This window comes from Miscanthus floridulus, chromosome 6 (assembly GCF_019320115.1).
Source record: "Miscanthus floridulus cultivar M001 chromosome 6, ASM1932011v1, whole genome shotgun sequence".
NCBI classification, from domain to species: domain Eukaryota; kingdom Viridiplantae; phylum Streptophyta; class Magnoliopsida; order Poales; family Poaceae; genus Miscanthus; species Miscanthus floridulus.
Window position 1 is genome coordinate 46772524 of NC_089585.1, and position 24132 is coordinate 46796655.

At 47.7% G+C, this 24132-nt stretch overlaps 2 protein-coding genes and 1 pseudogene across 2 annotated transcripts; 2 read left to right on the plus strand and 1 right to left on the minus strand.

Annotated features, from left to right (window-relative positions):
* The first annotated feature begins 2021 nt into the window (after positions 1-2021).
* LOC136460560 (peroxidase 1-like) lies at positions 2022-2522 on the plus strand. The gene has a single exon (XM_066460214.1). The coding sequence runs from the start codon at positions 2022-2024 to the stop codon at positions 2520-2522; it is 501 nt and encodes a 166-aa protein (XP_066316311.1).
* A 5399-nt stretch (positions 2523-7921) lies between these two features.
* On the plus strand, positions 7922-12689 carry LOC136458212 (peroxidase 1-like). Its single transcript, XM_066458198.1, has 2 exons — positions 7922-8248; positions 11627-12689. Exons 1-2 carry the CDS (start codon positions 8024-8026, stop codon positions 12491-12493), a joined length of 1092 nt encoding a protein of 363 aa, XP_066314295.1. The 5' UTR covers positions 7922-8023; the 3' UTR covers positions 12494-12689.
* Positions 12690-12720: 31 nt separating this feature from the next.
* Positions 12721-14820, minus strand: LOC136460561 (uncharacterized; annotated as a pseudogene).
* Between the last annotated feature and the right edge of the window lie 9312 nt (positions 14821-24132).

Below are 24132 nucleotides of genomic sequence, written 5' to 3' on the forward strand. Positions count from 1 at the left end.
CCCACCGTAGGGAGGCACCGAGCCACCGAGGCCCATCGAACGGTCCCGGCACCCACTAGAGAAGCCCTCTGGTACTCTTGGAGTGTGTCTCTAGACCGCTAGCCGACCCCTATCGAACGGGGCATGGGCCTCCACTCAGACTTACCCGATAACAACTCACCAGGGGTGTCCCTGCTCGCGCCCACCGAGGGTAGCATGGCACCCTCCACCCCTTCTTTCGAACAAAAAGGATGCATGAGGGCCGCACAAAAAGCCAGGGGAATCTCTGATGGCCCTCTCGCTCCGCGCAGAGGCTAGGGGGCTCTTCCTGCAAACTTGCCGAGGCTCAGTGACCCGAACTCGCACTCATGGGCTCGACAAACGCAATAAAACCCCTCTCACAACGTAAAAAAGCCCCCGGAGGAATGCATCCACTCCTCCAGGGCCTCGGGGGCTACACCCGGCGGGTGCGCTCGTGCGCACCCACTGAGGCCTCGAGTACGAAACACCATCCCGCCAGGAGCTGCTGCAAGCCGAGTCTCGATAAAACCTCAAAGAGAGCGCTCACACTCTCCCTAAGGCTCGGGGGCTACTGTCGGGTACCATGAGAAGGGGTCCCCTAAGCAATAATCGAAAAAATCGCTTAGACCCCATCAAAATCAAAGCCAAGGAACAACTATTGTCTAAACCCTGGCCATGTCCGAAGCCACCTACTCTCCGCCTCACTAGAGGCCTCACACGGAAGGCCTCGGACAGCCTACCGAATCTCCGCCTCGCTCGGGGCCTCGCACGAGAGGCCTCGGACGATCTACCGATTTTCCGCCTCGCTCGAGGTCTCGCACGAAAGGCCTCGTCTGGGGAACCGATTCTCCGTCTCGCTCGAGGCCCCGCGTGTATAGCCTCGGACGAGACGCCGATTCTCCGCCTCGCTCAAGGCCGGCTCGGCAAAACAACCCCGTCGCCTCCGCCTCGACTAACTTCTCGGACAAGATGTCACGTCCGCCCGGCGCGTTCAACCGCTCCCACGATATCAGCCGAACGACGGCTCAACACAGCGGTGTGGCCGACTGAACGCCAGTCACATCGAAGCCATGCCGTCCAGGACCGGACAGGGCAGGGGTTACCGGCCGCTGTGCTCGGTGCTGTGCCCACGACCGGCGCCCGTACTGCGCTGTGCTACCTAACTCCTGCTCCAGGGACAACGCGACGTGCGGAGTCAGGTCCGGGTTACTATAGCCTCGGAATCAGTGTACATGACCAACTGCTCCCTCCACGCCTCGGTAGTCTACTTTAGGGTCTCAGCAACCTCGGGATTCGCACCTACCGAGCCCCCCATGACGGCTCGGCCTCGGCGCCAACTGAGCGTCGGCTCTTCACGTGGTCAACACACAGCAACCAGCACGTCGCTTGCCAGGCCCTGCGTCAAGCTATCACTGGAGCTCCCACGTCGCACAAGATCGGATGTGACCGGCACGTTGCTCCAGCACTTCAAGGGCAGGACCACTCCATCAACCATGCCGCCACACTAACAGGCTACAGGGCTCGAACATGCCGCCTCTGTTCGCACGACGCCACGTAGCTAACACATGTATCACCCCTATCCCCCTTCAACTATAAAAGGGAGGGATCGGGGCGTTTCTAGGGGGCCCGAGGACATGAGATAGACGAACACGTAGAGGAGAACAGACTTACTCTCACGCTCGCACACACCCAGGTATAGATGGGTTCACGAGGTAGACGAACACACGCTCGACGCTCTGTAACGCGCACGCTTCCCCACCGCCTGAGACCAATGTCTCAAGCAATCCACGCCGTTCCATGCAGAGACCTGGGACTAGCTCTCTCTCTCACTTTGCTTGTAACCCGCTACTACGAGCATTTCGGTGCAAGGAATACAAGATCGATATCTCAGACTAGACGTAGGGCACCCATTACCCGAACCAGTATAAACCTTGTGTCTCTTTACATCACCATCCGGGAATAGGAACACGTAGTACATTTTTACTAGTTAGTTAAGGGCCCGTCGGTCCGAAACACCGACAATGAGCGTCGAGGACATGGTGGTGCTGTCGGGCTCCCACACCATCGGCCGCTCCCTCTGCGCCTCCTTCCTGGCCATGAACCGGCGGCGGCTGGCCAACGGGACCATCAGCGCGGCGTACCAGGCGCTGCTGGAGGCGCTGTGCCCGCCCAGCCCGGGCCAGTTCGACCCCAACACCACCGAGATCGACGTTAGCACGCCGGCGGTGCTGGACAACAACTACTACAAGCTGCTGCCGCTCAACCTCGGCCTGCACTTCTCCGACGACCAGCTCATCCGCAACGCCACGCTCGCGCCGTTCGCCAACGCCTTCGCCGCCAACGAGACGCTCTGGAAGCAGAAGTTCACCGCCGCCATGATCAAGATGGGCAACATCGAGGTCAGGACCGGCACCACGGATGAGATCCGCCTCAACTGCAGCGTCGTCAACCCGTCATCGTCGTCATCGGCCGCCGGGGTGATCGAGATGCTGTTCCCGGCAGACGAGGTTGCCACGAGCTGATGAACTACGTACTGACAACAATATATACGTACACACGTACGTTACACGTACGCGCGTGCATGAGTACCAGTGTGTTCGGTTTGTTGCATGTACGTGGATGTGGCCTGGTACATAAGCTGGACTTGATGCATGGGTGTGGTAACGAAAGCTTGAATAAAACTTAATAATAAACAAAATAATGATCGATGATCTACCGACTTCTTATCTATCTAGCTAGTCGTACAATCATGAAAGTCGTACAATCATGCATGCATGAGCCGGGTTCAGTCTGACCGACCGACCGACCGACCGACCGGTAACGCTATTGACATTAATTGTCAGATCAGACTGGGAGGCGCAGGCATGAGCCAAAGCCCAAAGGGATGGTTGATGAGGCCCTAAGCTCACATCTCCCACCATCCAACCATATCCTTTCATATATTTTTTTCAGTATCTATTTGCTCTTGATTCCCATCGTGTCAAAAAGTGGTAATAAGGCCTCGTTTGTAAGAGCAAGGCGCCTGTTTTTATTGCCTTGATCGGGATCCGGGTAGGTCTTATTAGTGTAACCAGAACTGTTTGTTTGCTTGACCCAGATGGCGAGCCAGGCCCGCACGCCCCTTAAAGTAGGGATGGGCCTGGCGGCGTGGAAACATTTCATTTCTCCGGGCCTCAGCTCAAGCAGGTGCTCGCCTGCCCTTTTTGACCTTCATGCTGTTGGCCCTCGCGGGTGTGTGCTGCTTGTGTTTCGCCTCACTCCTCTCCATTTATCCCCTCCCTCTCGTCTTCTTCGCTTCTTATCCTACCCTCGCTCTCTCCAGTCTCCTTCATCGATTCGCCCGCTATAGACATCGTGGTACTAGACGCTCCCGACCCTTGGGGTTGGGAAATTCTCACTCTGTCGTCTCTGTGCTGGAGGTGGCATTGGTGTGCGTGCTACATCTCCGGTTGCGGTCTGCCGACCACTTCGTCTTCTTCGCGTGGTGGTGGTGGTGGTGCTCGGTGCCCCATGACCGTCTTCTTCTTCCTCTGTCGCGGATCTGCTTCCTCTTCTCCTAGTCCGTGGCGGTGCTGCTTTTTTGCCTAGACATTTCCACCTCTAATGTTGTTTCTGTGCTGCTTGTCGATCATAGCAAGGTGATATCCTCTCTCGTACCCTTATCTTGTGTGGATCTCATTTTATTGGTACATGGTTCGGTCCAAATCTTCGGATTTGAGGTAATTGTTTGCAAATCCATGGTCACCGCAAGACTTTGGCTTTAATCTGGACTATTCTAGTCTTGTGATGGTGTTGTTGAGGTTGATTTTGCCTTCGCTATGCGCTTGTTGCTCGGTTAGGGTTTAGTGTACATGGTGCTGTTGAAATTACCTTGTTCGATGTAGTGGATGATGTGGTTTGTAGGCTCTGGGAGGCTTCCTTAGTAGGAGCAACCAGGCCAAGCAAACTTTGTCCATGTGTTTCACATTATTATGCAAATGCAGCTCATTTGGAGGCTAGCAAAGGCATGCCTGGTTACTAAAATTATTTTTAATACCTACATGTTAGATGGATCCAACGAACCAGCGTTCCTTTTATGGCCAATTAGGCTGCTGCAATGGTTGTGGTTATGGTTGCTTTCTTATTTTGTAGACTTAAGAGCATGAGGGGAGAGGGGTTGACCCCATAGTGTATGGTCCTAGGGGTATAGTAGACGAGCATAGTAAGAAGACCTTGCAGTAGATTTACAACTCTACTGATGTAGAGTGTCTACTGATTCTATGAATGACTAGGGCCCCTTTCTTTGCTCTCTACGATATGTTTAGACGAAGGGGTCTTGTGCTAGACACTATCAATTCCACTGTTGAGAAACATGTTTCGATGTTCCTACATGTAGTTGGTCACAACCAGAGGTTTAGGGTGGTTCACCAAAGCTTTAGAAGGTCCATAGAAACAATATGTCTGACATTCACTGCCAGCGCCCATAACTGCCAGTTGTTTTGGATCCGGCAGTGATATCTATCACTATAGGTTGGTGGCTTTCAACTAGTAGTGGTAGCACAACGGGCAGTGCTAGTTGTTTTGTGAAAAAGCATAACTTTTTCATATGAGGTAATTATTTTTAATACCTACATGTTAGATGGATCCAACGAACCAGCGTTCCTTTTATGGCCAATTAGGCTGCTGCAATGGTTGTGGTTATGGTTGCTTTCTTATTTTGTAGACTTAAGAGCATGAGGGGAGAGGGGTTGACCCCATAGTGTATGGTCCTAGGGGTATAGTAGACAAGCATAGTAAGAAGACCTTGCAGTTGATTTACAACTCTACTGATGTAGAGTGTCTACTGATTCTATGAATGACTAGGGCCCCTTTCTTTGCTCTCTACGATATGTTTAGACGAAGGGGTCTTGTGCTAGACACTATCAATTCCACTGTTGAGAAATAGGTTTCGATGTTCCTACATGTAGTTGGTCACAACCAGAGGTTTAGGGTGGTTCACCAAAGCTTTAGAAGGTCCATAGAAACAATATGTCTGACATTCACTGCCAGCGCCCATAACTGCCAGTTGTTTTGGATCCGGCAGTGATATCTATCACTATAGGTTGGTGGCTTTCAACTAGTAGTGGTAGCACAACGGGCAGTGCTAGTTGTTTTGTGAAAAAGCATAACTTTTTCATATGAGGTAATTATTTTTAATACCTACATGTTAGATGGATCCAACGAACCGGCGTTCCTTTTATGGCCAATTAGGCTGCTGCAATGGTTGTGGTTATGGTTGCTTTCTTATTTTGTAGACTTAAGAGCATGAGGGGAGAGGGGTTGACCCCATAGTGTATGGTCCTAGGGGTATAGTAGACGAGCATAGTAAGAAGACCTTGCAGTTGATTTACAACTCTACTGATGTAGAGTGTCTACTGATTCTATGAATGACTAGGGCCCCTTTCTTTGCTCTCTATGATATGTTTAGACGGAGGGGTCTTGTGCTAGACACTATCAATTCCACTGTTGAGAAACAGGTTTCGATGTTCCTACATGTAGTTGGTCACAACCAGAGGTTTAGGGTGCTTCACCAAAGCTTTAGAAGGTCCATAGAAACAATATGTCTGACATTCACTGCCAGCGCCCATAACTGCCAGTTGTTTTGGATCCGGCAGTGATATCTATCACTATAGGTTGGTGGCTTTCAACTAGTAGTGGTAGCACAACAGGCAGTGCTAGTTGTTTTGTGAAAAAGCATAACTTTTTCATATGAGGTAATTATTTTTAATACCTACATGTTAGATGGATCCAACGAACCAGCGTTCCTTTTATGGCCAATTAGGCTGCTGCAATGGTTGTGGTTATGGTTGCTTTCTTATTTTGTAGACTTAAGAGCATGAGGGGAGAGGGGTTGACCCCATAGTGTATGGTCCTAGGGGTATAGTAGACGAGCATAGTAAGAAGACCTTGCAGTTGATTTACAACTCTACTGATGTAGAGTGTCTACTGATTCTATGAATGACTAGGGCCCCTTTCTTTGCTCTCTACGATATGTTTAGACGGAGGGGTCTTGTGCTAGACACTATCAATTCCACTGTTGAGAAACAGGTTTCGATGTTCCTACATGTAGTTGGTCACAACCAGAGGTTTAGGGTGCTTCACCAAAGCTTTAGAAGGTCCATAGAAACAATATGTCTGACATTCACTGCCAGCGCCCATAACTGCCAGTTGTTTTGGATCCGGCAGTGATATCTATCACTATAGGTTGGTGGCTTTCAACTAGTAGTGGTAGCGCAACGGGCAATGCTAGTTGTTTTGCGAAAAAAGCATAACTTTTTCATATGAGGTCGGATTAGCCTAAACTTTATATCAATATTATAGAGTTTATAAAGATCTCTAAAACTTTGTAGTTGATAGTTTTTTTAACTTGAGATGGTTTCATAAGTCCAAATATTGAATATTAGTTGTCAAATCATATTTGACATGATTAACAATGTCGAATGGGGACAAAGTCAACATCTAAGTTCAGTACTCGATGAGATCTTCAACATTACAGTTAACAACTTTTTCATTGAAGACTATTTCGAGTATCCAATATACAATATAATAATCGAAATGTGTATTTTTATTAATAGAATAAAGCCAGCTGTATAGTCACATGTGTTGCTTACCTTAGTTTTGGTATGGGCCCTTGAAAAAACGCGAACGTCTCACTGCGTTCAACTAGTATATTAAATTTATACATGCTAGTATCTGAGGCTGTCATGATCTATATTCTAAAATTAATCATGAAATTGCCTAATACTTCAACAATTATATCAACTAGAGGAGTGAAGTAAACGACCATAAGTTCTGTTCATTGTAGAGCGAGAGTGTCCATCAGATCCATGCGCCAGGGCTCGATGCCACAGGTGCTTTTCTTGGTATTTGGTATTGGTACAGGATAGCACACATGCTTAAGCAAAGAACATTCCGTTGAGCTCTTTTGGCATGTGCTGCAATATGCTAACAATGAACCAATGCATGTCGTCGAGTCTTTTGACAAAGCGAGAAGATTTAACTAGGTCGAAGATGAAAGAAGGGATGCAAAAGAGCATGCCTATACCTAGTTTAGCCCATGTGGTTGCTGGAGTCTAGATCAGGCGTTAAGAACGAAGAAAAATCTTTTTCTGAAAGGAGAAAGGGGAAAAAAGGATGGTGTTTAACAAAACAAAACAAAAAGAAGCAAAGTTGTTGATGCCCTCGAGTATAGATGCAAATGAGTGTAATTAATCTTGCGCAAAGATCGCCTCGACCGCGATCTGGAATAGCAAAGGTACGAACGCTTGACCATTTGCACATGTGTTGGACCGGAGCAACTCGGAGAATCGTTCAGATTACATGAACATGCAGCAATGGAGAAACTGCATATATACTACACTAGCATAGACACAGAGACGACCAAAAGCTTGGATGTTCAATATTTAAGATGGCATTTTGATTATACCAAACCTAGTAAACAAAGGCTAGGAGCAGTTGCACAAAGCCTTTAAAAATATCAACCTCTAAAGAAAGAGAGAGTATAGATTCGTAGCTACTAGCTAGTACTATACTAGAAACAGCTCCAAAGCTGAAACTGCAAGGATTCCCGGCCCGGCCTTATCAACTTGCCCACACTCGATTATTTTCTTCCTGGGGACCGACAGATCATTTTGCCTATTGTTCCGAGTCTAAGGTCATAGCTAGAACAGTGACCGAACACGCCTCAGTGCCTCACACCGTAGTAACAGGGAAGCTTCAGCCTTCAGCCAGTGACAGCTAGGGGTCATGCACAGCACAAATGGTGGCATGCATGCATGGTGTCAGAGAAAAGGAAAGAGCAACCCAAACAATGGCACCACTTGTGCAGTGCACACTCTGGCACGCTTTCACACTGTTGTTTGACCAATCTGCCCTTCAATTTCATATGGAAAAACGATAACCAGTGCAGTACTAGTAGGCTATATAATCCACAAACACGGACAGGGTTTTTCGCAATTATTTCCCAGCCAAAGAACCAGCTGGAACAAGCTTCCTGATCGTCAAAATGACGACGGGTGCGCGTGGCTACTTCTTCGTCACCGCGGTTGCCGTCGTCCTTGCGCTTCTCCCGGCCAGCGCCATAGCCGCCGGCCTCAAGGTCGGCTTCTACAACAAGTCATGCCCATCGGCGGAGGCCCTGGTGCAGCAGGCGGTCGCTGCCGCCTTCAAGAACAACAGCGGCATCGCCGCCGGCCTCATCCGCCTGCACTTCCATGACTGCTTCGTCAGGGTACGTGCTGCGTGCTTCCTCTTCGCTTCTGCATGCATTTCCATTTCCACTGTCTGTTTGCCCAGCGGCTAGCCTGTTCGCTTGATCGTAAACGATCGTAAATTTCTAGTTGGGAACAGTGTTTTTCTCTCACACCAAACCAGCCAGCAGTAAATAATCCACGATACGATACGGCCTCCCGAACAGGCTTATACTGACTGTCTGGCTTGTGCTCCCTGTTGAGATCGATAGGCAGCCTCATCGGTTAGCTGTTTCGTATCGTTGCTGGTTCATTTACGTGAGAGAAAAATAATGCTGACCGGTTCGCGTAAACAGTGTTTCGCTGAAAGGGCTGGCCGGCCAGCCCAGCCAGCGGCTCCCAGCCGATCAGGCGAAGGATTTCTTTGTATGCATCATGTACCCTGTGTACCTGTTGTTGCATACCCGGACATGGTTGTTTATTATTCATGTTTTTCGGGAGATGAAACAAGGCACAATAATCAATCATTTTTTTTGACAAAACCAAGCGGTGAAACTTTATTGATCAAGAATTGTTACATCTTTTAAAAGAAGCTCAACAATAAAGCTAGGGGATCATCGTTTGAAAGAATTGTTACAATAATCAATCATTAATTAAACCATCCCATTAACAACAGGAAATTAAAGGATTGGTATGCATACCATTGTTATCATACGAGAAATATCGCCCGTCATGAAAAAAACCAGTGGTACTATTTCTACTTCACTGGTCCAAATAACTTTGGAATATTATATTAGTTATTCTCTTTCTGTCATGGAATAATATAAGGTATCCAAAGCATTCAAAATTTATCTTAAATTATAAAGTGTTCTAGATGAAATAACTTCTAAATTCAGTTTTAAAAGACAACATTTACATGCACATATACCATATTACTCTCTGTCACCTGCCCGAAATATATACGGTAATCACAGTATATCTCCGGATGATTAAAAGAGGACATTGACCAAAGAAAGAGGGCCATTACGAGCGAGGTTTAATTAGCGCTCTCCGGGGAGAAATGTGTTTCCTATCTGTGGTTTGAGCCTAACCCTCCAAGATAGGTTGTTTCTTGTACATAAGCTCTCTTTTTTTCTACCTTAGTTGAAAGACAGAGCTCTTACCCATTCTTTAAAAAAAAGAGATTAAAGTTAAAAAAAAGATTAAAAGAGAGTTATGCGTCTGCTTTATCGCATAATACTATATCTTAAAATTCCTAGCTAGGCTAACTTGTATTTCAGGACTGGGGTATGAGAGAGTTCTATAAACAGTACAGTAGTAGAATATTTTTCATATTTTTTTTACATAGCATGTTTCCTACACAATGCACCATTTTACTATTTTACCTAGAGGTACGACTCGTGCTGATAGATTCAACAAGCACCGATATGGATGAATTAAATGAGCATAACGAACAGTACAGAGCTAGAAAGAATTAGGGCCTTGTTTAGATTATCTCTAAATTCCAAGTTTTTTCACTCTCTCTCCATTACATCAATTTTTGAATACATACATGGAGCATTAAATGTAGATAAAAAAATAATTAATTACACAGTTTAGTTGTAAATCACGTGACGAATCTTTTGAGCCTAGTTAGTCTATGATCAGACAAAGTTTGTTCAATACAAATGAAACGTGCTACAGTGTTCAGATTGCAAAAATTTGTAATCTAAACAAGGCCTAGGTGGAAATTTCATTTACTTTTCGTTTGGGTACGGGTACCGTGTTGACTAGTGCGAGCCAACTGTCACGTCAATATCAGGGGATTTATTAGACTGTCTCCAACAACCCATATAAACAAAAAATGGATAGTAAGATATACAAAATCAACATCCAACATGGTATCTATACGAGAGATCTATTTTGGCTTGCCTGAGAGGCACAATCTAAATATGGACATCCTCTCTTTAGAAACCTATTTACAGAAATGATTCTTTTTTAGGTCTTATTGTTGAAGAAGATGTTAAATATGTATTAAATTTTTTATTTGTAGGACGAATAAGTCTTGTATTTTAGGTGTGTGGCAGTAGCCTTAGCTGTTGCCGGTCGACATGCATGTGTCTACGGTATGGCAACGACGACGAACAGAAGCCAACAAGGACAGATGACCTTGACCATAGTGCATGGCTACCACTGCACATATGCATCCCCCTTGGTGGCCAGCAGGAAAATGCAGGTCTGATCCACATCAATCTCTAACCACTCTTCCAACAACAAAGTAAAAAAATTAATGACACATATGCATGCGGGCAAACGCTACTGTCTAATTATGGTCATGTGCAGGTTAGACAGACGGATATATATATATATAGTATCTCCATTTAGGAAATTAAAGCAAGGAGCAAAACAGATCAGCAATACCATTTTTGCAGTCTTCCAAAAAATAAGGGGGACATGTATATCAGTGTTTTAGCATAGTCTGTCTACTGCACAACTATGTGTTCTATACACACACATGTGTTGTATACAGTCACGAAACTTTCATCCCTCTCGACAAAGAAGCAGAGACATGGGAGTAGGTTTTGCTTGGCAATAGTTATTGAACTGTTGGTCAAGCACTCCATGTCTCCATGTCTACGTCATGAGCTCTATTAGTCATGTACTTTCCTTGACAGTTGACACTTGAATACGTACAGTAGCTAACTAGCTATCAGCATTCAGATGGCTGAACATCTTTCAGACAATTAAGAAGCATCGTCTGTTCTTTTTTGTTATAAAAAAACAAACAATAATATGAAAAAAAGAGATGTAATGAAGTGGATCTTAAATGGATGAAGTTAGCAACCCCAACCACAACTGTACTTGTTTTGTTTCGGTGCCGTCGAATAGTGGTTGCCGACTGCCCAACAACAACTGTACTTGTTGCACTTGCACACATGTAGTATCCTCGATGGCTGTACAGTACTTGTTGCTGGTCCCAACCTCCCACCAGGCAGAGACATATGTACATGTACATGTACATGTATGGCAAGGACAAAGAGTGAGAGGCAGAGATCGATAGATGACCTTGACCTTGACTTGTGGCGAGCACGCACTGCACTGTGCACATCTATGTCAAACAACGCCTAGTTGGACAAAGACTCCCGGTAAAGGCCGACCAGGGATTGGGATGGATCAAGGACCATGGACCAACGACCATGGCACATGCACACCAAATGGTTCATTGCCATCTACTGCGGCTTCTAGCTAGAACTACCATCATGAATAGTCTTACTTGCAATTTACAGAGATGACGAAGTAATTAAGATCATGTATGCATGTGAAAAAATAAAATAAAATATCACGGCGGATGAATTACACGTACGTACGTACGTACGCATGATCATGCATGCTCAACCAACGCAACATCGTGACGGAGCACGCATCACGCATGCATGCAGGGCTGCGACGGCTCGGTGCTGATCGACTCGACGGCGAACAACACGGCGGAGAAGGACGCGGTCCCGAACAACCCGAGCCTTCGTGGCTTCGAGGTCATCGACGCGGCCAAGACGGCGATCGAGGCGCGGTGCCCCAAGACGGTCTCGTGCGCCGACATCCTGGCGTTCGCGGCGCGGGACAGCGTCGCGCTGGCATCGGGGAACAGCAGCAACCTGACGTACAAGGTCCCCGCGGGGCGGCGCGACGGGCGGGTGTCCAGGGACACGGACGCCAACAGCAACCTTCCCTCGCCGCTCTCCAGCGCCGCCGAGCTCGTCGGCAACTTCACGCGCAAGAACCTCACCGCCGAGGACATGGTGGTGCTCTCCGGCGCGCACACCGTCGGCCGCTCCCACTGCTCCTCCTTCACCAACCGCCTCTACGGCTTCAGCAACGCCAGCGACGTCGACCCGGCCATCAGCTCCGCCTACGCCTTCCTGCTCAGGAGCATCTGCCCCTCCAACAGCAGCCGGTTCTTCCCCAACACCACCACGGACATGGATCTCATCACGCCCGCGGAGCTCGACAACAAGTACTACGTGGGGCTCACCAACAACCTCGGCCTCTTCACGTCGGACCAGGCGCTGCTCACCAACGCCACGCTCAAGAAGTCCGTCGATGAGTTCGTCAAGAGCGACAGCAAGTGGAAGAGCAAGTTCGCCAAGTCCATGGTCAAGATGGGCAACATCGAGGTGCTCACGGGAACGCAGGGGGAGATCAGGCTCAACTGCAGGGTCATCAACAACGGCAGCAGCAGCGCTGGATTCGAGCTTCACATGACAACCGACTCTGCCCAGGAGGAATTAGCCGACATTGCAGCCAACTAGCAGGCAGAAGCTATCTGTAGAGGATCTAGCGATGATCTACTACTATTGTCTGCACATCCACAATTCCACAGTGACGATGTTCTTCGGTATTGCGATGAGTTCTACCATGTCAGCTACTGCCCTATTGACGGGCCGGAAATGAAATAAACATCTGATAGTATAAGAAAACATGGGACGCCGTTTGTTCTTTTTTCTGTTTGTTGGATTACTTGTGTGGAGTACTTGACAACGTTATATTACCTGCGTAAGAGCCTGTAAATAAATTGTCCATCCAGCAAGACGTGTACGGAAAAGATGTTTCAATATCTGCGTGCTGCCCAGCTATCACGCCATAGTGTCCAGACCTTGGAACTGTCAAGATGATAGGGCAGTCCCGTGCTGTAGTAGTTGCTCAGGTACACAATCTCTTTGAACGGATGAAGCCCAAGTATGGTACTGTAAAAGTGGTCTGTGATCTTAGGCTTCACCGGTGGTTCTCTGTCGTCGCCACTACCATCTTCGTGGCGGTTATCACCATGTTTTGCTTCCGGGAAACGATCATAATAGTTGATGTCCTCGAAAGACCAGGCTCCATCATCATCTGGCTGATAAGTGTAGTCTAGACTCGCCATCGCCTTCTTAAGGTTGCTTCGATGCTTTAGCACCCACTTCATCTGATGACCAGAAGACGATTCGTGGAGGATCCATACCCGGAACTGGAACATGTGGTCAAGTATCGCACAGTACACCCCTTTCTCCGATCTTCCCAGGTAGCATTCGTGAGACCTGCTCCTTGGTCCAATTTTCACCGGCGGTTTAATCACCTGGTACTCATTGGTAGCCAGTGATAGATATTCTGCAGAAGAAATTGTTCCTGGAGTGCACGTAGAGTGCCCCGTGCCAAAAGACACTGTAATGCTTCCTGGTAACTGAATCCGCCCGCGCCATGTCGGCCATGGTTCCCGCGGCCTCCCCTCGCCGGACAAACGACCTCGATCTCCTCCCAGCACCCTGTCCTCGACGAGAACACCAGCGTCTCGCACAGCGACGGCGGCCAGTCTGCAGATTTCGCCCTTGTTATTGGGTCGTCGTCTCGAGGCGCGAACCACCAGCTGGGAACGACCGGCATCAAGAACACATCGTAGTGCGGCGAGACGGCCGGGTCGAACGCCAGGTACGAGTAGGAGGGCAGTTTCCCCGCGCACGGAGGTGCGAGCCGAGGCAAGGGTGCCCACTGTCGCGTGGCAGGGTTAACCACGCCTCTGCTGCGTAGGAGGCGGCCGTTGCAGTGGCCGACGATAAAGTCGTTTGGCGCGTAGCTGATAAGGTCTCCGGAGACCGCCGCCGCAGGGGCGCCCGTCGTCGTCGTGGTCGTTGTGGCGGCGCCACCGGCGCAGGAGAAGAACTCGGGCAGCCCCAGCATGCGGAAGTTGATGAATATGCCGGCCAGCGAGAGCGGGAGGAGCTCGGCGCGCAGCAGCCTGTGCCCGTCGATGACGGCGTGCCAGGCCTTGCAGACGCAGCGACACGCGGCCAGGCTGCGCGGCCGTTGCAGTGGCCGACGATAAAGTCGTTTGGCGCGTAGCTGATAAGGTCACCGGAGACCGCCGCCGCAGGGGCGCCCGTCGTCGTCGTGGTCGTTGTGGCGGCGCCACCGGCGCAGGAGAAGAACTCGGGCAGCCCCAGCATGCGGAAGTTGATGAATATGCCGGCCAGCGAGAGCGGGAGGAGCTCGGCGCGCAGCAGCCTGTGCCCGTCGATGACGGCGTGCCAGGCCTTGCAGACGCAGCGACACGCGGCCAGGCTGCGCGGCGCCAGGCAGCGGAGCACGTCCACGAGCATGTCCTCGGGCAGCGCCTGCACGTGGCGTGGCTCACCTGCTGTTCCTCCATCTCCGTATCGATCGACTTCTATCTGTAGATTGATGCAGGAGATTTTTTTTTTAATTTTAACCCTTTTTTTTAAATAATTTTAAATCTAACATTGACGATTTTTTTTTAAAAACTAACACTTTCGGACGCGCCTATTGCCCTGGCGCGGCCAAATGCCTGTGCCGCGCCATGCATGCTGGCGCGGCAAAGGACTGACGTGGCGGCGACCAAGAGAGCTAACCGCTGACGGGGCAGGGCTATACCGCGCACCGATCTTGGCGCAGCACTGACGCGCCCTGATCCATGGCGCGGCAGAGCCGAATATAGCTCCCGCCGCGGCCTTCGCCCTCCCGTGCCCGAGCAGCCGCAGCAGCGCAGCGTAGCGCAGCGCCTGGCCACCGCCACGCCCGCCTCCGCCCGCGCCAGGCCGCCTCGCGCCACAAACGCCAGGAGCCCGCCCTCCGCCCGGCCTTCCATTGCCGCCTCCCTCCCCCCCCCTCCCCTCCCTTCCATTCCCCGGTCGCCTCCGTCCCTCCTCGTCCTCGTTTAAGATAATGATGCATATTTTATTTTTGTTTGTGGCACCATGGTGGATAGGATATTATGAATGGGAGTTAAGGTTAGGAGAAAGATTATGTATGAAGGAAGATATTAGTTTAATTTTATCAATGTTAAAGTTAATTATTTAGTTAGAAGTTTATTTATCATGTATTTTTTTATTGCTATAATTGTCGGTTATATTATTTTAGTTGCATTGTAAATGATTATATTTTACATTAATCTTCGTAGTTTTGATTGATATTTAATTTGAACCGTTGTATTAGATGGAAGACATGTTTCGGGAGCAGTTATAGCGGAAACGGGGTCGTCCTAGAGAATTGTACCCCGACGCTTCTAGTAAAGATTCCCCCGTTTCTCCTTAACTCCCTGTCCCTAACTGTGATTATGGGCGTCCGACCGACGTGTTTCAATCGAGACATCCGGACATAGCGGCTCGTTGCTTCTACACATGCAGTCATTTCAATGTAAGTAATTGTTTCCATATGTTTTTTTCTTTATTTGTATTACTATGTTACTAATATTTTGTTTGAATTTTGTTATGTAGGCCCATGAAAGGTGCTTTTTCTTTCAGTGGATCGACGGTGCAGACAAGTTTGATCCCAGGTACCTGCTTTTCGACGATTGGTGGAGGGGGCGAAATCCACGAGAGCACTTCCAGCGATGGGTTCCACCTCCCCCTAACCCCCCTCCAATGACGGCTAAGGAGAAGCACTTAGCCGCAGTTAGACGACTCGAGGAACCTCTTCTGTGCCATTGCGGAGACTGAGCCGTGATAAACCCTGACAATGCGTTGGAGTTTGTGTGTCCAAACAAGCATGAAGTAAGTGCAAAGTGTATTTGTTCAAAAGTTGAGCTATATGTGTCATGTACTAATGTCACGTTATTTATGTGTATTCAATGGCAAAGTGTCGTTTCAAGGAGTGGTTGTATGGTCCTAAGAACAAATGGCCCAAAGAACCTCCAAAAGCAAAACAAAAAAAGGTAGATGAGCACAGAAAGCGAGCTGGTCACACCGTTGAATCACCGATTATGGTGTCTGATGAGGGGGACGAGGAGGAGGATGACACTGCAAGACTGAGCGAGCTCATCGCTCTAGCAGAGGCGGGCCTACCGGCGGAGGAGGCTGAGGATGACACTGCCAGACTGAGCGAGCTCATCGCTCTAGCAGAGGCGGGCTTACAGGCGGAGGAGGCTGAAGACGACACTGGTAGACTGAGCGAGCTCATCGCTCTAGCAGAGGCGGGCTTGCAGGCGGAGGAGGATAACGGCGCGTTCTTCACTCTGGCCGTAGAGGCCGCTTACTACAGGCGAAAGGCAGATCAGGGCAATGCAGGTGAGCCTAGCCACAGCAACAGAGTTGTGGTTGAGGATTGATACTCGGACGACGAGTTGCTTACTCAGTATGTTTCTGACTGAGGGTTTTTGATTACGCCGTCATGTATCATGTACTTGGATTTATTGTACCCATGTATCATGTACTCGGATTTATTGTACCCATGTATTATGTACTCGGTTTGTAAAATGAACGTAACCGATCAAAATTATCTCAAACAGAGCGCCGTAGCCCACTGGTTCGGCCATGACCGTGCGCAAGTTGAAACGAACATGAAGCAAATAAATGAACAACAAGTTTGCACACAATATGTTCAACGGTTTATGAGTCTGCAAGTTTTCTGCGACAACATTCATTCGACAAAAGTTTGACGTAATGAACTAAGTTCCAGAAATGTAAGGATCCCTCGAACGCCTCTTGGAAACCTCGTCGTCCGATGGAAGAAGGTGGTTGTCGTACTCCACCTCAAGAAGGTGGTACATTTGGTGCAGCGTGGGATGTGACATCCTGTTACAATTTGATAAACAAAGGGTTAGAGTATTCAAATTAACAATATTTAGATTAACATTACGTAGCCATTTCCAAATTTGAAGTACTTGTTATGCAATACGAACACAATATAAAATCACCTGCTGCCCTTGTACTCTATGCCGGCTAGTCTTGTGACCAGATTGTTTACAAACGGAGCAAAGATTCCTACCATGGGTCTCGTTGAAGTCTCCCCTGCCGTACATATCTTTGCCATACCCTCTCATAGCATTCATGTCCCCCTTCAGTCGCCTCTTCTTCCTCCTACCCTTCCCTACCTTCATTAGATCCGGATGCGGCACGTAGTCATAACCATTATAAGGTGGCCACTGTGTCGGGTCAAGGTATGACTCATCTCCCAAATACTAACGGTGTTCAAATGGAGATACAAGGGTGACATATATGGCAGATCCTCATAGTTGTACCCACGAACCCTACAGGCCGTGATCATATGAGAGCAAGGGGCATACATGATCTGAGGGATGTTGCAACTACACTCTATTTTTTTAAGATCAACTCGGTAGTTTCGTCCACCATAACGTTCGCCACCTAAGCTTGTGCCACCCTTGCCCCGTACACTAAAGATATGACGGCGGGGTCCATACGGCTCGGCGATGTGCTGCTTGGCCAATTCCTCGGCCTCCTTCAAATGTTCAGCTCCGGCCTTTCCAAAACGCCCCTGCTCAGCTATATTCCTCTGTGCAAGTCCCCACCTCTTCACAAAATATTCATTGCACTTATAAAAGGAGAACTCAACAATTCCAGACACAGGCAATGATCGTACTCCAGTGAATACACGGTTGAAGGACTCCGAGGAGTTAGTGGTCATGATGCCATACCTAAAAACCCCCTCGTCATATGCTAACATCCACTGAGCCTTTTGTTCCATCTGTGCCTCTAACCAGGCCTTTCCTGTTGCATTTATCATCTTATCTAGTTCTCTCTTTGTCTCCTTGAACTGGTGCTCTGTACGTACACAACATAGAGCCTTTACCTTATCACATACCTTCTGCTTCTGTTGACGCCACCAGAAATTAGTGGCAAAGTGTCTCATGCACCATCTATGTACTAGAGGCGGGAACCCATCTATATGCTCAGCTACAGCATTAAGAAGCCCTACGTGATGGTCGGAGATCAAACATATAGTACGAGTTGGGCCAAGCACTTGCACACGAAGAAGCCACATGAACCATGACCACGATTCATTGTTCTCTCCCTCTGCTAAAGCAAATGCGATGGATACTATCTGGTCCTCAGGATCAACAGCAGCAGCCATCATCAAGGTGCCCCTGTACTTTCCTGTTAGAAAAGTGCCATCAACAAGTACGATTGGCCGACAAAACTGGAATGCATGTTCCGTTTGCGCGAATGACCAGAACACACGATACAGGACATGTCTCAATGGGTCCTAAAAAAACATCCCTCCGGTGTCCATAAACCATTTCAAACCAGGGTTGTAGTAATGCATTGCACATAAGATGCGGGGCACCCTGTTGTACGCTTCCTTCCAAGTACCCCATCTAATGGCCAGGGCTATTTGCTTAGCACGCCAAGCCTTTCCATACGTCACATCGTACTGAACAAATCTGGATATGGACTGTTGTAAAGAAGTCACCGAGATGTCGTTATTGTCATCAACGAGCCCCAATATACGATGGGCAAGGTAACGTGTAGTGAGCTGCTGATGATTTTCCTTTCCCCTATTATCTAGGCAAGTGTGGGGTTCAACAACTTTAGTTATCCTCCACTTGCCATCACTCTATCTCCTTCGTGCATTTAACCACCACAGACAACCGTTTTTGCATATCATGTGGTACCTCAACTCCTGGTCCGAATGAGTCACGGTGTACGGCCTATGGTGGTACACAGCATAGTCCTGAAGGAAGAGTTTCATCTCTGACATTGTATTGAATATCATCCCCTTCCTAAGGATTTCTTTCTCATGGTTGTACAATAAATTCCTACACATCTGGAGACCGGTATCACAAATTGCCATGTCCATCATGCTGACATCCCTATAGTTTGGAACGCCCCTAAAAGGTACGTTCTTCGACCTTAGTTGCTCAAGCTCAATCGCTGTGTAAGGTGGTGGTGGAACATACTGCTGCGCTTCGCTAGTTTTGGCCCATGAATCATATGGGGTATCATCTGTAGCCAAATCTATGACTAGTCTACCCTGAGCCTGGGCACCATGCAAAACCTCAGTTGGTACTGGTAATGGCATAGTATGAACAGGTACTGCCATGGCATCAGGCGATGTTGGCATAGCATCTGTACCTCCTTGGTCCTCATCATAATCGTCTGAATCATTGCTGACTACATCACCGATCCTGTCCTCCTCCTCCTGCTCCTCCTCTTCCCGTTCAAACTCATTGATATCGAAGTCATTGCTTATACAACCAACTGCAGTTGAATGAAACTACTCCTGCGTCAACTGACCATCCAAATCCATGTTATCCTGAGTTGCTTCCCCTTCGATCCCTAATTCTTGGTCATTGCCTCCAAAACCAATAATGGACGGGCCATCATGAACATCCTACATCCTGTACCCATTGTCCACCACCACCTCAGCCATGGGCACATTGGAACCTTGGAGAACCCTATTGTAGCGGGACTAGTGAGCAGGGTCATGCAAGGGCATAAGGACATAGTGTGCCCTAGTCTTCTTAGTATCAAACCTTCCCTTTAGTGTGAAATCACCACCAAACTTTTTATTCAAATGGACACAAAGGTCGTTGAAGCTAGGAGGTTCATCAAACCATTCCAATTCTTCTTCCATATCCTCAAACATACCATCTTCTCTCCTAACACTTCCTTCATACAAAACTCTAACACAACAATCCATCTGCAAGACCATTTCCAGAAACTTCATCAAGTCATCAAAATCGTCGTACGTAATATCCATAGTTTAATAACTATATTCGCTACACTAACTATACTTTAATAATTTAACTAACTTAACTATAATAACTATATTAGGGGAGTACCTCGCTGCAGTGGCCGTGCCGTGCCGTGGCCCGAGGGGGTGGCGCGCCGACGTGCGGGCACAATGTCCGTGTTGTGCTCGGCGACGGGCTGCCTGGAGAGGGCGGACACGGCTGGCTCGTTGGCTGGTGTGGGAGCACGCAGGCACGGCTGCCGGCCTAGCGTAGGCAGAGGTGGGCGTGGCGGCCTGTGTGGTCGGCAACGGCCTGGCACGGGCGGAGGCGGGCGTGGCCTGCTTCGTGGTGGCTAGGCATTGTGCTGCTGCGGCTGCTCAGGCATGGGAGGGCAAAGGCCACAGCAGGAGCTATATACGGCTCTACCGTGCCATGGATCAGGGCGCGGTAGTGCCACGCCAAGATCGATGGCGTGGCAGAGCCCTGCCCCGTTAGCGGTCAGCGCTCCTGGTCGCCGCCACGTCAGCCCTCTGCCGCGCTAGCATGCATAGCGCGACACAGGCATTTGACAGCGCCAGGGCAATAGACGTGGCCAAAAGTGTTAGTTTAAAAAAATCGTCAGTGTTAGATTTAAAATTATTTTCAAAAAAGGGTTAAAATTAAAAAAAATTCATGCAGGAGAAGCATGCATGTAATTCTGCGTCGGCTTTGGTCGTGGACTCGTGGCTCGCTCCATCAGGCGGACGGACATGGACTGCTTTAAAATACGGCAGGAAAGTGGGGTCGGTATCCGAGTTGGAATCTGCTCGTAGGTTAACCTCGCGCTTTGGCTTATATTCTTATAAGTCATACTTTTTTAGCCAACGAATAATATTTTTCTCAGACACCAAATTAGCCAACAGTACTTTCAGCCATAGCTTATTAGGGAACAATGATGATTAGGTGTTGATCTTGAGAATTGGAATCTGGCTCCGTTTTGTCTTTTCCACATGCTTAGTGTGCATCATTCTTTTTTTTGGAAGGATATATCACGCCATCCATTGTTATTGTAGTCTGCATTTTAGTAGAAGCATATAATTTTTTTCCTTTAAAGATATATTTGATTTTTATTTTTTCATATAATAAACTTTCATATCATTGCAATAAAAATAGAGAAATCCTAGAGATTCTGTTTGAAGATCTTAAATCCATATAGTTTGAATAATGGTGCAGCGGGGGCATCATGGGCCACTGGATTGTATTCATAGTCTATCCTAAGGATGGAAGTGTAACATCCCGGCCCAGGGCTTAACATGATTAATAGGATACTCATACCAACAAGTTATAACTTCTTTTCCAGAAGCCTATCTCTAAAGAACTCTAAGGTTAAGCGTGCTTGGTCTAGAGCAATTTCAGGATGGGTGACCGACTAGGAAGTCCTTCCTGGGTGCGCATGAGTGAGGACAAAGTGCGTAGAAAAGACTTGTGTGGGTCTATGAGGGCAGTCTATGTCCTAGAAAAGCTGCTAGATGTAAGCGGATCTAGCCTTGTAGAGGCGGGACGTTACAGAATGGTATCAGAGCCGACTCTCGCGGTTTCACGGGCGTGTGTGTCGTAGTTGCGTAGTCATGGTGCACATGGCTAGAGTGGTCCTAGAGTGGTCACACAGCATGGCATATGCGTTGACACTGGACACACGGACGTAGCCAAGAGGGGACGTTCCTGGCTTGGGATTAACCGACGAGGATGTCAGTCTCTTAAGGGGGTGAGGATGTAACATCCCGGCCCAGGGCTTAACAGGATTAGTAGGATACTCATACCAACAAGTTGCAACTTCTTTTCTAGAAGCCCATCTCTAAAGAACTCTAAGGTTAAGCGTGCTTGATCTAGAGCAATTTCAGGATGGGTGACCGATTGGGAAGTCCTTTCTGGGTGCACATGAGTGAGGACAAAGTGCGCAAAAAAGACTTGTGTGGGTCTGTGAGGGTAGTCTATATCCTAGAAAAGCTACCAGATATAAGCAGGCCTAGCCTTGTAGAGGCGGGACGTTATAGGAAGGGCCTGTATATTCGACTCTTTAAAGGAAGGATCAAACAAAGAAGGGTACAAGCATTTCAAAAGCATTTTGTGATAGTAACTGATGGTGCTTATTCTTTTATACACTCAACGTACATGTTAAATTTGTCATTGACACTAGTGGTTTTCATACAGCCACTATGCTAGATTTGCACATCACTGCCGGCATCATCACTGCTGAATTTGTGAGAACCGGTAGTGATGTACCTTCACTGCCGGTTATGAGCTTGAAAATGAAAAAAATGATTGGGGCTGGGCTAAAACCGGCAGTGTGGGACCACATCACTGCCGGTTTGTGGCTTGAACCGGTAGTGTTTTGATGGCCACTCATCACTGCTGGTTTAAGCCAAGAGCCGACAGTGATTGTGCTCTATCACTGTCGGTTCTAGCCAAGAACCAATGATGATAAGCCTACAATACAAAAAGGCTGCAGCCGTCCTCTCCTTCCTCCTCTCTTCCATCTCGAGAACAGAGGCGCGTGTTTGGACCCTTCCCTTCATTGTTGCGGCTGCTCTTCACTATGAAGCTAGTGCTTGGATTTTGAAGAATGGATTGATCTTTTTGCTTTAAGGTTAGTAACAAACATCCACTCCTTTGATTTTGTTGCTTAATTAGTTTCGTTTTGATGGCTATATTGCTTGATTCTCATTCTAGTTCTTTCTCCATTCTAGAGAGCACTTTTCCAATTAGACATTTGTGCAAGGCTTAAATTATGGTGAATCCATCATCCAAAAGGTTGGTGTCTATGAACACATTTAAATTCCTAGCTAATTATTCCATGGTGGTCAAGATCATCATTGTTAGTATGTGATGCTATAATTAGTTCTTAGAAGTAGAGTAGAATAGTTGTTCTTCAATATTGTGCAATAATTGTTTTTACTACGATTTTCAATTTATAGGGCTAGGGCTACCAATTTCAATTTTTCAATAATTAGTGTACAATAATGTTTTCTAAAAATGGTACTTTCAAGCTACAATTATTGTTTATGAAGCTTGATTTCTTTTTAATTCTTTATAATTACTATCTCAGTATTTTTTTGTGCAGAGATGGATCGAGAGTGGATGCATCTGTCCCAAACGGACAAGCGGTACATGCATGGCGTCAGCCAGTTTATCACTGATGCCAAAGCCCATGCTGGGAATGGGAACCCTGTCTTCTGCCCATGCAAAGATTGCAAGAATCATAGGAACTTTCGTCAAATTAAGTCTATACAATCGCACTTGATTACCAGGGGTTCATGCCAAACTATACGATATGGACTATGCATGGCGAGGTTGGTGTGAATGTTTTGCAGGAAAATGATGATGATGTGGACATGCTTGACGTAGCTATCCACGATGCTGACAAGGAACCCGGTGTCAATACGAAATCTATGGCCACAGTTAATAATGTGTTTAGGAACACGCTAGCTGACGACACCGAGGATAACGATGGCATTTCTCAGCTGCTACGTAATGTAGAGACCGGATGTCTTAGTGAAAGACAGCTGAGAAAGCTAGAGAAAATGAGACAAGATGGCAAAACACCATTGTATAGGAATTGTCCAATGAGCAAACTAGAAGCCAACATCATGCTGTTAGAGTTCAAATCGACAAACGGATTGAGCGATAAAGGCTTCGATCAGTTGTTAGGTATAATAAGGAAAATGCTCCCAGAAAAAAATGATTTGTCAGAAAAGACATACTTGGCCAAGCAAATGATCTGCCCCATTGACCTCGAGGTTAAAAAAATCCACGCGTGTTCCAATGATTGCATATTGTACCATGGAGAAAAATACAAAGACTTGGACAAGTGCCCCAAGTGTAAAGCTCCACGGTACAAGGAAGGGCCGTCAGATGAGGGTACCAAGACCAGATGAGGTCCCATAAATGTCGTTTGGTATTTCCCTATAGCTCCCCGGGTGCATAGGCTGTTTGCATGTGCAAAGTCAGCCAAGCTGTTGCGCTGGCATGGCGAAGAGCGTAAGAAAGATACAATGATGAGGCACCCCGCCGATGGGCATGACTAGAGGACTGTCAATACTATGTTCTATAAGGACATTGGTGGAGAGGTAAGGCGCCTTTGGTTTGCTTTGAGCACAGATAGGATGAATCCTTTCGACCAGGTTAGAAGCAATCATAGCACCTGGCCAGTGATGCTCTGTATATACAACCTTCCACCTTGGGTCTATATGAAACAGTCATACATCTAGATGCCACTACTGATCCAAGGGCCAAGACAGCCTAGGAATGACATCGATGTGTTTCTAGAACCAGTGATCGATGAACTAGTGGAGATGTTTGAAAAGGGTGTGCCGGATGTTTGGGACGAGTACAAAAAGGAACATGTCACGATCAAGGGAGCACTTATCGCTACAATCACCGACCTGCCAGGTCGAGGTTCGTTGTCCGGAGAGAAGACAAAAGGCTATACTGGATGTGTCGAGTGCTTGG